General features: G+C 41.8%; 1 protein-coding gene and 1 long non-coding RNA gene across 10 annotated transcripts in view; one reads left to right on the top strand and one right to left on the bottom strand.

The window, feature by feature from the left end:
- The window catches only part of EVL (Enah/Vasp-like), a 142,072-nt gene that overhangs the window by 51,716 nt on the left and 76,926 nt on the right, over window positions 1-13,430 (bottom strand). For all 9 annotated transcript variants that reach the window (XM_086895076.1, XM_086895069.1, XM_086895070.1 and 6 more), the window contains exon 3: window positions 10,010-10,187. In XM_086895076.1, the coding sequence (XP_086751202.1) occupies window positions 10,010-10,187 (178 nt within the window). The remainder of the gene's footprint in view (window positions 1-10,009; window positions 10,188-13,430) is intronic.
- LOC111929824 (uncharacterized) lies at window positions 11,847-12,804 on the top strand. Its single transcript, XR_002864868.2, has 2 exons — window positions 11,847-12,055; window positions 12,624-12,804. It is a non-coding gene; the product is annotated as an uncharacterized LOC111929824 (long non-coding RNA).

Here is a 13,430-nt window from a genome sequence, read left to right as displayed (position 1 = left end):
TGTACGGCAAGCTAATGTTCACACAGCTTCCTAACCACCAGAGGGAGTCCCTGGAAACCAGCACCGGAGAAAGCAGAATTAAAATTGGTGTTTTCTACAGAGATCTCCAGAATACTAATCAAGACCAACAGATAAAGCAAACCATCAAATCTGCTTGGCGGTGATTGCTTGGCAGGGTTTGGTTTGTTTGTCAGCAAGGTGGAGCAGAATTCCAAAGGCACCGCCAGGACCTGAACCACGCCGTGTCCTCAGCTGGGCACGTCCATAGGCCGCACGCTTGGAGAACTGAAAACACCTCTTAGGGGATTCCTTCCTGAACTGAACTGCAGCACGGCCCCACGCTGCTCCATTCTACCACACAATTTCTGCTCCTTGCTGCATGGCAGGGACTGTGCAGCTTGTTGGGCCAGCAGCACAGGACTAGGGACGCTCACCTGCAGGTGAGCCCTCCTCGCCCCACGGAGAGGAAAATGAGCAGTTTTTGTAAACTGGATGCCTGGCATTTAAATGGCTATAGTTCAGCTAAATGAATTCCATTTTGATCTGTATTGCTTCATTAGAATTAACTGGAGAAATCATGAGTTATCATCACAAAGGTCTAAGGTTCTGCTTGCAGGAGGCGACACATCCTAGGGCTTTCGAGCCCCTGACTTGGTGAAAAATAAGGTGCTGGATGACCACGGAGAGTCACCTCAGAAGGCCATTAATAGACTTTGTGTGAGCTGCCCAGGGATTACCAGCCAGCAGGAGAAGTGCTCTGCATGCTTTGCTGGCAGCAGCATATGGCGATTCACTCAGTGGCTGGAATTAAGCAGACTTTCCCCTCAGCTGAGCCTGCTGCTGCTGGAGAGGGTTCCAGAGCTCTGCCCTACCTCCCCAGCTGCACCACTGGCTGTCCCTGTCCCCAGTCCTAAATGCTGTGCTTGGACCAGGAACACCTTTCTAGTGAGTGCTGTTTGCACACTGAACTATGGCACATAATGACAGCATAGTTTAAAGGAAAAAATTCAAAATACTATCAGTTTTATCGGTGAAAAATCCTATTATGCCCAGCAAAGTATTCCTGACTTCAATCTATATATGTGTGAATGTCTTCCTAAATTCACTTCTGGTGTAAAATAAAAAAATTTGCAAGTAAAAAGCCCATCTGTTTGCAGAGCTCAGGCAGCCAGAGGAGTGATAACCTGACATGCACTGCTCATGTGAACACATGTATGGACACACATAACACACAGGGACTCCTGGGAGTTCTTATTAACTGTCCCAAGGAAATCCATAGAGCATCACTAAAATACACATTATGCACATCAGTTTCCAGGTCCCTAATTTATTATTGTTAAACTACAGGTTTAATTATCATTGTAGTTACTAATTAATTACACCATAATTAGAAATCCTTCATACAATAATTAGAAAGTTTGGAAGAAGATCATAGTAAAATTGTCAGGGATCAAAGAAGAGTTCTTAGCATCAATCCTTTACAGTCAGTGATGAGAAGGAGAGGGAAAATGGGATGAATTTTGCTTTTAGGGACACCTAATACGTAACTGACTGTACCAAGAGAACCTGTTACTGTTTCTTGACCACACAGACATCACAGCTCAGGTATGAAACGTGGTGCTACAGATCCCTGTAGGTCTACTCCCATTAACAGGAAGATCATGGTCACACAATTACTAATTGCTAGGAGTGGGATCACAGCTAGGGGAGTAGATGAGTTACTGTGTAGAGACAAGCTGTTACAGAGTCTGGCTCTTAGCTGAGAATACAGAAAGCCTTTTAAATAGAAGCAACCAAGGCCAGGATGGATGGGGCTTTGAGCAACTTCATCTACTTCAAATTATCCCTGCCTACAGCAGGGGATTGTAACTAGGTGATCCTTAAGGTCTCTTCCAACCCAAATCATTCTATAAATGGTCTCCAGATGAACACTGGCCAAAATCTGGCCTATACTGCTTGCACATCAATTACTGGATTTGTTAAATTTTGATACTTGATTTTTTTCCTAAGCTAATATCTTCTTCTGCCACTGACTATACTCTAGTGAAAAAGCCACAGTGAATCTTCTATCACTGCGCTCTGGAAACTTCTGCAGTTTGCAGCACACTCAGAAAAGCAGGTTTGAGGGCAATGGTGCAAGGGAATCTTGCTAGCATAAGTCAACGTGTGCAAGTATCTCTTAAATCTCTCATTTTTTTTTTTCCCACACACAGTTTCCTTCCTGAAGTGGTTTTGATTTAGCGCAGAACAGTTCAGCACAGCAAAGAGCATCAGCAAGAGGCTCAAGGGCCTTCAGGTTTCTAATGCTCTTCCAAGAACAGAGGCAGCTTTTGTTGTTGCAGACGCTGGACAGCGGCTCTGGCGCTGCTGCTCCAAGCGGGGATACAACAGAGCCCTGCAGGAAAGAGGCTGAGATGCACACAGGCAACATGTCATGGGTTCTTATTTGCATAATGCTGTGAGGGCACTTCGGTGCCCTGGAAAACTTTCTGCTGTGGATCCATACCAGCTGGGGGACTGAAAAACTGAATTGAAAAAATGCTGACTTCTATAGTGGAGAATAATTAAATAATGGTTTGACAGTTCCTGACAGATGCATAATAGCAATGATATTTACAGTTCTAGCACTGAAAGGAGTCTGTAGTCCCAGTTTATCTATTCACAAATGAATCAATTCACCTCCTGTGCTCCAGTCAGCTGGAGCCAAGCCAATACAGAAGACTAACCATTTTTACTCACTGCTTCTCCTGGCTGGGCCAGCTTCTTCCAGTTTTGGTTTTAAACATGCATCTCTTAATGTGAAGTGTACCCAGGTTCCTAGAAGTTCGTTAGAGCCTAATGCTAATAATTCCAGGGTTGTGGGTTTGATCCCTGTATGAGCCATTCACTTCAGAGCTGGACTCGATGATCCTTGTGAGTCCTTTCCAACTCAGAATATTCTTTGGCTCTGTGAAATGTCCTATGTTCAGTTAGGAAGCCCAGGTTACCCTGGGTTAGCCCTGAGAAGAGGACACCTGAGCAGTTTGGCAAGCAAGGGAAGCCTGCAAGCAAGTGCCTATTATTCCAGAAGTTTGGTTATTTTGGAAAGATGGGCAGAGGGCTTGTGTGAGGACTGTCACTCCCCTCAGCACAGGAAAAAATTTTGGGAATTAAACACAATGAGTGGTGCTGTGGCTGAGCTGGTATTTTACAGCTGGGGTCACAAGGGACTCTTGTCCTCCCAGGGTTGGGCAGAGACCTGTTGAACACTCAGTGGGGCACTGCCTGGGGCGTGCCTTTCACTGGCTGCTTTGCAAAAATAAATTCCCACTTTGTTTGCTGGGTAACAAACATTACCAGCTCATCCCTGTCCAACTGGCAGAGGAAGGAATTTATTTCTGTAGTAAGCAATATACTAAAAGATTCTGTATGTCACGTGGACTTTTCTGGAACAGCTTCAGTGATAAAGTAATGCAGCAGATGAAAGGAAAAAGCACATCATCTCATTTGAATTTTGCCTCCCTCTTCATTGACTTACAAAGCACAGCAATTTAGATCAGAAACCCCCCTTTCTGCAGAACATTTCTGAGTGACTAAAGTTGATACTGAAACTGGTGTAGGCATCAGTCTGGAAACATTGTGAAACTTATTTCTCTAAACCTTTCTCTGGTGTTTTTGAAAGACGTGGGTCAGAAAATATTTATTCCCCTGAGAAAACTTTTGGTTTTTAAAGAAACAAAATGGGGTTTTTTTTTGTATTTTTCACATGCACTTAATTAACCATTGCCTGCAGGCTGCTATTTTGGCTAGCACTAGGTGTTTGACCACATGGATCACACTTACAGTAGTGAGTCCAAAAGTTTGTTGCTTACAAGTTCTCTTTGCCTAAACTACAAATAGGAACAATGTCTGGAATGACTTTGTCCAAAGACCTGCAGCACAATGCATGCTTATGGTTCTGCAATGTCTATGCCATCTGAAGTTACACACATCCTTAAATGTTATTAGCACTCTTAAAAGTAAAATGTGCACAGAATACACCATTTTAGGGCTTTATAATCTGCACCAACACACCTGATAGCGTGGGAAACGAGTCCACAGTGCAGCATGCAAAGCACCTTGCACCTTCTCTTTACCCCAGCAGAGTTTTGGAACCAGCTGGCTGCAAGTGGGCATTGTGTTCTGTGGTGGGTCCCTTCCATTACTGATGAGATATTTCATGTATGTAATGAAGATGAAGTCTTTTGTCTTCCCACACTGTGTCCTCTCTGGTGCTGCAGAGTCTTGGGGCAATAATATCAAATCAAACAGGCACTGCTTTGTTGAAGATGAATTCAGATGACTAAATTTCCCAGAAGTTACACTTTACTGCCACTGAAAAACTGAGGGATGCAGGACTAGTTGGCAAAATGTTTATGAAAAAAATATGTGAATATAATATATTTGAAAAAAATATAATAAATCCTGTGTACACTTTATTCTGAAATCCAGTGCACCACAATCTTCACACACATCCTTCACTGACAGAATCCTTGCAAATACTTAGGGCATCTAACTAGGAGAGAGAATTTATGGTACGTTGTGCTAGTTTATCTGCTATTTGATTAATCAAAGCTTTATTCTTTTATTTCCCCAAAGTGTTTTTCAAGGAACTTACTTCTAGCAATACAGGCATGTTGTCACTTCTGAAAATGGGTAAGAGCAGAACGACTGAAGGAAAGGAAAAAGATCTCAAACTACTAAGAACTTAATAAAATCCAGAATATGGGAAAGGAGAAATGCATGTCAAATAATCCACAATGGCTGAAAAGGAAGCAGACCTTCTAACCAGAGGAAGAGGAGTGAGGAGCAATCCTTCTGACCATCAACGTGCCCTCCCTGCAGAAGTAAGGCTGGGTCTGTGAAGATGAAGGCACAGGGCTGAACTCTGCACCCTCCATGACCTATGTCCGTATTGTGTGGTCTGTAAGACACTCAGAACAAAAAAATGGCTTTCTTACAAGGAATAAATAAAGAAATAAATCACTATTAATTTCCTTCAAACCTCTCTCCTATTTCAAGCTTTCCTCCAACTTCTCCCCTCTTAGTCAGATAAGGCAGCTGACCTCTAACTATGATTAACTCTGCAATGAGCCCTCTGCATAAGGCTTTTCAGCATGTGGTGTTTACATTTAGAAATGGAATCTTCATACACTGTAAGTCAACAATAACTATCTAAGTCCCCAGGGCACAGATATCAAAAGAAAAGCAAAAGTTCACAGTATGTTATATTCTCTCTGCCACAGGCAGCATTTACCAGCAGCACAAATCAGAGTCTTAATTCTTCTCCAGGAGGTACCAAGTCTTTAAGCCATGGAAGCCCAAGATGCCCTCAGAGCTGGTCACGCCAAGCCACAGAGCTGAACCACTGTCCCCTTATGCAACATGGGAACATGCAGGTGCTGCTAGCAACCAGCTGGGACTCAGTGTCTGATGAGCAAATAAGGAAAGAAAGCAATGAAGAGTCCCTTTGAAAACTGGGGAACAAGAAAGGAGGGAAAATTGCCTCATTCCCTTTCTCCCAGAAGTGTAACCACTCGCTGGGAGAAGCACTGGGTGCACAGGCTCCATTAAGCCCTGCAGAAAGTTACCTTCATTACAGGCACCACTGGCTTTCCTACAAAATTATGGCAGGGAAGAACTTGCCCGTTTTAGCTCACTGATGTTCTTACATTATGTCCTGCTCCAATAACCATGCTGCCTGCCACCAGTCATTGCATTTGGTAAATCTAGGAGGATGTAAGCCCTGAAAAACATGAAACATCAAACAGCCTGTGGGCAGGATCCATGCAAAATTCTTCCCCAGTCCCCCAGGGCAGGAAGGGGTGATGCCCTGCCCCCACTGAAACCTGGCTGCAGATGACAAAGTAAGCTGGTGACACACTATCTTGTACCAGGTACCTTATGCCAGTGAAAGGTCTGACTTCTCAAAGTGGACACCCATGAAAGAAAAGCAATTAAATGGGAAGTTGTTTGTCATATTAATGGTCTTACTAAATGACACCATTAAACCACTGTAAGCAAGAGATTGGTAATGAGCAAGTCAGTGTTATCATTTGCTCTCATTTTTCAGGCTGGCTCAGGACCAATATTTCTCCTTTTGTTTGTAAGGGAGAACAGATTAAAGAGATGTATAAGGAAATCAAAGTAATTAGGCACATAAACAAGCTGGCAGGTAAACAATTGTGATTCAGTGAGGCAACTGTCAACCTCCAAAGGAAGGATGGTACATATTTGTAATATTATTTCGGTTTTAGTCCCATTTTATCTGGTTTTGGATTACTCCTAATCTAACCAAAAGCATCCTTACAAAGCACAAGAATGAGCCAGGTCTGTGTTCACCTCTTTCAAGGCTTGCTTTAGCCTGCCCTGGGGATGTGCACTGGGAGAGGCTCCTGCAGAACATGGACACCTGTACAGTGGCCAGCTGCCCCCACAGGTAAGAGTGAGTACATCCACTGCAGAAACACAACCAGACAGAGTTTAGGCTCAACTCTGGGATGTCACACTCCTGGGAAGACATCTGTCTGTTGCTCTATTTGGAACAGCGAGAAGAACGACACAGACTCTCTTGAGAGTCGAACAGGAGAATTTCTCCCTCTGGTTTATTACTTCAGATCTTCTTTTATAGACCAATACGTGAAAGTACAGAAAAGTAAAACTCTTACTGGTTAGTGAACTAACACATCACCATCATTGGTCAGTGGTGTACATCACCCCTCGACCTTCTCTTGCAAGAAAACAAAAAACTGACAAACAGCACCTGCAAGGCTGTCTTCTATCTCTGAGGATTGCTTTAATTACTCTTTATGATTTCCCAGGCCACTTTCTCAGGTGAGACTGAGAAAGTTATGCAGCCTGCTTTTCTACAGGCACTGTGCTCCCTGCTTCACAGTTAGCATCCATATCTGTCCCAGCACCGATCTTGACACATAACCTGGGTAAACACAGTCTGGCTGTAGGATCTGATTCGGCCCATTTAACCCTTGGCATTTAACAAAGCACTCGGTTTAGTTTTCACTCACCCCATGCAGTCAGAACAGAGATCAGTGCTTGTGGCTGGTCCTGGCCATTGGAGTTTCTCTCGTGAAGAAGAGGGACAGTACAGTAATTCCCATTGCTAGCTCATAACTCTGTGTTCATTTGAAGTGACCCAGTCATCTGAAAGTCAGCACTACCTAAAAATTATTTCCAACTCCCCAAAACATAGGCCGCTACCATTTTTTTGAACTAATTCAGTTCAATGCACCACTCAAAACCCCACACCATTACTTTGTGCCAAGACTAGTTATGTTCCCAAATGTAACAGTACCCTGACTCCACGTCTGCTGAAGATATGATGCAGTCTCACATCTTCTGCTGTAGTCTACCATGATTAATTTTAGTTTATGGAAGTGGGAGGTAGAACGAAGGGAGAAGCAGCCATGGAAGCCAGAATCTATTCAACTATGGGAGGATCAGCAGTACTCAAATGTAATAATTTCTCAGTGGCTATATAGGAGAAAACTAAACATTAGAAACAGCATGTGCCAAGTGGTGCTCACAGCACATTCCAAGCTGCAGAGGAGCAGATAGGGTTTGCTGCCCTCTGAATGTGGCAGAGGGAGCCTCTGTTTCACCCTGGTTTTGGTTTATCTTTTTACGAGTGTATGAGCAGTTCTGGGCATACAAATGAACCCCTTAAAACTGCCATCCATCTGCATAAGCACATGGGCAACTTTAATACATGGATGCATAGATATAATAAATACATTTTTTCTTAATGATTTTTCCATATGAAAAAAGCAGACCCTAATGCAGCATGCAGGCAGTGGCAGTGCCTGAAAAGATATATGGATATGTGTGCTTGTGTGAATTCCTATTTACATTAATCCATGCCCACAAAAGCTTAAGGGCTATAGAAGCCTGGAAGAGCAAATATGAAAAAACATTTTATACCTTATATCCATCATGTACTTTTGCTGTCAGTTTGCATGCTGAGATCACTGCAGTAACAGGAAAACTTATGATGATATAAAAAGCTTCATTCTAATCCATTATCAATGCATAGCTAATATTAAGGAGAAATACCTCTGCAAATGAATTTCATAATTAAAAAAAATGAAAAATTAGTATTTTTGGAATTTGTTTCATAGAACCAGAGGGTTAAAAAACAAAAAAAAGCTGAAATTTCCTTTAATCAAAATTTCAGTTTTTGACAAGCTCAGCTGTAAAGAATGGGACAACTGGCAATCTTTGAAACTCCTAACACTTTATGTATGAGACAAAAAGGGTTGCTGAAGACTGAAAGTTTACCAGAATATTCTTTTTTGTCCAGAGAAGGAAGTTTTGTATCTGTGACCCAATTCATGTCTTTGAATGTGACAACTACAAACTCTAAATACAAGCTCTTCACCATGGACTGAATTTTAAACCTGTAAAGCATCAAAAGCACACTTTTAGTGCTAAGGAAATGAATTTAAAAATACCACCAAAAAAGGCAAAATGGAAATTATTGCTGGCTGTATATGCATAAGCTTCTCAGAAATTTAATATGTTTTTCAAGTGCTCGAAAATACTTTCTTAAAAATACCTGTTGTTCATTGCTAGGTGTAGCTAACATAATTTAAGGCAGTTTCTTGTATTTTAGCCTATGAGCAAATAAATTCTTATCCTGAGACTTGTGTTTCAACAAGGCACCTCCCTGAAGCAAACTCAAAATCCTGCAAAAACCTCACTCCCTTTGATGGGAAGAGACAGATGGGGAAAAAGAAACAACCCAAATTTAAGGGCTTTTGAAAGAAAGGCAGACTCATCATAGACATGAAACCAATCACTAAACCCAGGCCATAGTCAAAGAATCCTAATTTGGAGGTCTAAAAGAGCTGGGCACATCTGAGCAGCCAAAGAGCTCTGTACTCTTCAGACTTTCATGAATTTGGGACTGGTGAATCTTGGCCAGATCTCCTCATGAAGTCGCCTGCTGTGGCACAACTACAGCTGAAAATGCTCAGATGAAGAAAGCAGAATTAAGTCCTCAGTACTTCTAATTATAGCTAAGAATTTGAAATATGTCTTGATTTTTGAGGAGTTTTGCATTTGTCAGCTTAATAGAAAAGAAATAGCAAAATAAAAATATCTGAACTCTTACAGTACAAGTACACTTTTAGTAAGACATATTTGTGTATAGGAAGTTGTCAGGAGACCATCTCTCTCCAAAGAGCTGCTGTCCATCACCAGTGAACACTGCAGTGAAACCTGGATGGCAGCAAGTGATGCAAACTTTGACTCACTGTGTTTCCAAAAGGAAAATAGGGCTGTGGTGTGTGCTTTTGCAGGAAAGGAAAAAAAAAAAAAGACACCACACAAGGACTGCTCTGTTCCCAGCCCAGAAGCTGCAGAGGGGTCACAAGCATGTAACTGAGGGCAGTGTTTCATCCAGATACCACAAACCTGAAACTGGTTTCCACTGAGAAACCAGGACTTTGTTTTGGGCCCAGTTCAAGGTAATGCAATGACAAATTCACAGAACAGCAATCTTCACCACAAACTTCTTCTACAGTCAATATAGTATTCAATAACCAAGCTGCCACACACTCCTCTTTTGGAAAGAGCCAACGGCTGAAGCTGGCCCAGCACACTGGAAATGCCACCTCAGAGTCCTGTCCTGTAAGGTTTTGCTTATTTTACTCTAGCTTCTGTTTACTTCAAGTTGATTCTTTATGTAAAACAGCACATATACAGATCCACATAAATCAGTGGGGCTACCTGCCTGCTGAGGCATTCCCAAATAACTATTGATTTCCTATGGTGAGTTAAGGCACCATGAAAAATGAGCAGAAAGGGAAATAAAATCTGCACATGTGCAATTCATGCCACAACAAACGCTGATCTAAAGGCTAAGGTTTTTTATTATAATGTGTTTTATAATGGCATAATATCCAATATCACTGCACTAGGTGATTGGTAACAAGCATTTTAAAATGTCAGAGATTAACAGAGATTAAGTTACCTCCATCTTGTGAGTTCATGATGTTCAGAGCAAACAGCATGGCATTGGAGAACGTGGTAGCCTCTTCTTTGCTTGCAAAATTCAAGCCGTAGACCTGCCGTGCGTCGCGCCATTGATGAAAGGTAGGTGTTGCTTGATTGTACTTCAGTCCTTTCACAATTGAGTAATTAATCACTACCTGTGATTTGAAACACAGGTGTAAGGATTAACAACAGCTGTGTTCTCAGTGGGAAAAACCCCACCCATCCCTTGTGTGAAGGTTACCTAAATGGGTGGAGGCAGTTCCTACGTGGCTGCACGGTAAGGCAGTGTTTGTTTCTGTGACAGAAGACCCATATCTGGGGCTGAGATTTACAACAGTTCAGTTCAGCCTCGGGGACTTGCAAGCCAGTTTTGCAAAATCTATTACCTGCTCTTGTTTTCTACAGCACCTCCACAGGATGCAGCTGTGCAGATGCTGCAAACAGCTGTCAGGAGCCAGGGGCAGCAGCTGTTTCCATCTTTTGGAGGATGATCGTGCACAATTGTTAGGAAAAGAGCCAGACAGAGTTCTTGGCACTAACCTTGTCCTATAGCACATGAATGTTTGACTTATTGCACCAGTTTGGCTTTCCTTCTCCCATGTGTCTGATCACCACCAGCTTCCTGAGCTTAGACTTTGTCAAACCCAGACAGCCATTCCTGTCCCCACCTCTCCCTTGCTGTATGTGTGGTGGTTTCCAGGTAAGGGGAGACTGCTTTAAATTTCTCTTGAAACTTAATCTGTTAAATACAAAGCCCTGTTTATGCCTGGGCAGGGCACTGGGACACCCAGCTACACAGTATAGCTGGGGCCCAGACAGAAACCTCCAATGCTAAAAGTGTGAGCTGCTCTAGCTAAGGGTGGAGAGGCAGGAGTGTCCACTGCACCACTTTGTACACAGAATTTATGTAAAGGTGGATGCCACATACCAGAAAACCTACCAATACATTTTTTGCAGTCTGGCCAGCACTTTGAAAAGTTTTCTGTTAAAATTATGATTGCAACTAAAAAGCTTCAGTGTATTTAATTATTCCAACAATATTTTTGGTAGATGACTGACAATTCTTAATTATAAGGGCAGACTTTTAAAACTAATTTCAATGATTAATGACACCCAGCTCTGAGTTTTAAATTTGCAATGGATTGTCAGTTTTAACTGGCAGAGAAACATTAGATGAGCACGTAATAAGGAACAAATTGTTTTACACACATTAGTATTTTTGAAAGATAACCTTGTCTCATTGATATAGTTAACAGATGTCTTGAAACTTTACTATACTTTACTATACTTTAATATATTGTATATATTAATATACAAAAAATCATGAAAACCAGCTATGGAAGCCACTAGTCCCCTAGATGATTATAGATACACTTTTATTTCTAGGATGCATTTACTTACTGAGCCAGCATTAGAAAGTGATGTAGGAGACAGTCTTTGAATACTTGGTCTAGCCTTAGGCACAAATACAATAGTCCACCTGTTGCACTCAAACCAGTATCATCACCAAGGCTCCATGAAAATGCACTGAGAAGCAATCAGACCTACACTGGATTTTTTAACACATTTCATTGAGAAATTCTTGACCTGTGAGCCAAAGGAAGATGCAACCCTACACTGGGTATGGAGGTTCACAAGCATTAATCAGTCCCCTGGAAATGGGAACTGCATCACCAACATGCTGCGTGGGAAGACACCCACAAGAATCAGAATGAAGTGGAAACTGGTCACAGAACTTCCTCTTGTATTTGGCAGCTTGGATAGCCTTTTCTCCTTGAGAAATTGTGACATCACCCCCATTCTTCTACTGAGCATTGGGAGATCCTGTACCAATGTTGCTCACACTCAAAGAGTCTCTTGAGCATCAAGTAGGCTCATGCCTGGATTTCTAAACCAACAGTTTTAACATGGACCAATTTTCAAGTTTTCCAGCCATTTTTGAGTAGACCAACCAAGGGAAGGCATAGGCAGTACCTTTGAGGAAAAGTTTAGAAAGATTGTGAGTTTCTACCAGGCTTTCAAAGTGAGTGTTTCTCACCTACTAACAGAAGCCTCTGTTTCAAAGGATACCTCTATCAAAGCCCAAAGATCACCAGAGAGTACAGTGCAGCTATATAATGAAAGGCAGGAATAGTTAAAACATATGCCAAAAATTGTTTAATGGAAGTCAGGTAAACTGTTCAAAACCTGCTTCCAAGGAACTCCAAGGATCTGCTTTGTTCTGAGGGTTAGATCCCTTTAATTGAATAAAGACAGAATTTGAACGGTGACCTTCAGTAATCATCAGGATGCCACGCATGTAATACCTTGCCTTCAAACTCAAATCATAGAATTTACTGAGAAATGAATCACTGGGAAATCAAACTTAAAATAGCCAGAGTTTCATTTTTATCTCCTCTGGCTCATGTTTATAGAAAATGGAAAAAAAAAAAGAGGAGGGGATCTCCTGCTGTTGTTAAGAATGAGTGCACAAAGGTGTCTTGCACAGATGGTGTAGAAACTCTGCAAGGCACATGATGATAATTAAGTGCTTCAGAGCAGTAATCAAAATAAAGAAGGTCTCCCTGTTTGAAGCATAGGGTTTTTTACAGGTGCTTCTAAGGGATCTTTACTCTAAAGCTTTGTGTGTCAGTAAGAGAGCACATCTGCCAGGCTGAGCAGACCAAGAGTTCATCTTTAATCTTCAGTTGCAGTCTACAACAGGTGAATTGGAGAAGCTCTCACTGGAAATCTTGAAGAAATAAATCATGGATTTGTCCATGGCAAACAGTTCTTCCTATAACTCTTCCCCTAGAATTTCACTTTAAAGGTGAAACATGACATTTTATATGACACTCTTTTTCTTTTCAACCTTCTTTTAGTATTTTATAGCCTGAAAGAATGTAGTCTTACCGATATATCTTAATGATATAAATGTCTGTGTTGTTTTGAAGCCTGTTAAATTCTGTATTTCAGTGATCTCATATGGCAAGGAGTTTCACAGACCAGTCATGCATAGCATTATGTTGACACGTTTCAATGTTCCCATCACTATAATGTTAAAAAAAATAAAATATTTGCTTCACTTCTACCCAGTACTCTCCTTTACCCTTTCACCTCAGTTTCAGGTGTAGGCTCTCTGGGACCAACAGGGAATTTTAGAAACTCAAAAAAAGATTTTTGAAAGCTCAAAACCAGGAAGCCCTTCCTTTTGACTGCAGGGCTGTGAGCTGTGAGCAGTGACGATGGTGGTGGCTGTTGGGACTCATGGGAATGGGGCTAGAAAGGATGGAGTGGGCTTCAGGGCAACACCTGAGGTGTAAACACAGCCAGGATGATGGCAAGAGTTCCCACATAAGACAATACTCTTGCTTACTGAACCAGGACAAGACAATTGCTTGTTTCTGTATGAAATGGTT

Source organism: Cyanistes caeruleus, chromosome 6 (assembly GCF_971803275.1).
Source record: "Cyanistes caeruleus chromosome 6, bCyaCae1.hap1.1, whole genome shotgun sequence".
Classification (NCBI taxonomy): domain Eukaryota; kingdom Metazoa; phylum Chordata; class Aves; order Passeriformes; family Paridae; genus Cyanistes; species Cyanistes caeruleus.
Note: the sequence above shows the minus strand (reverse complement) of the source record. Positions and strands in the feature narration are given on the sequence as shown.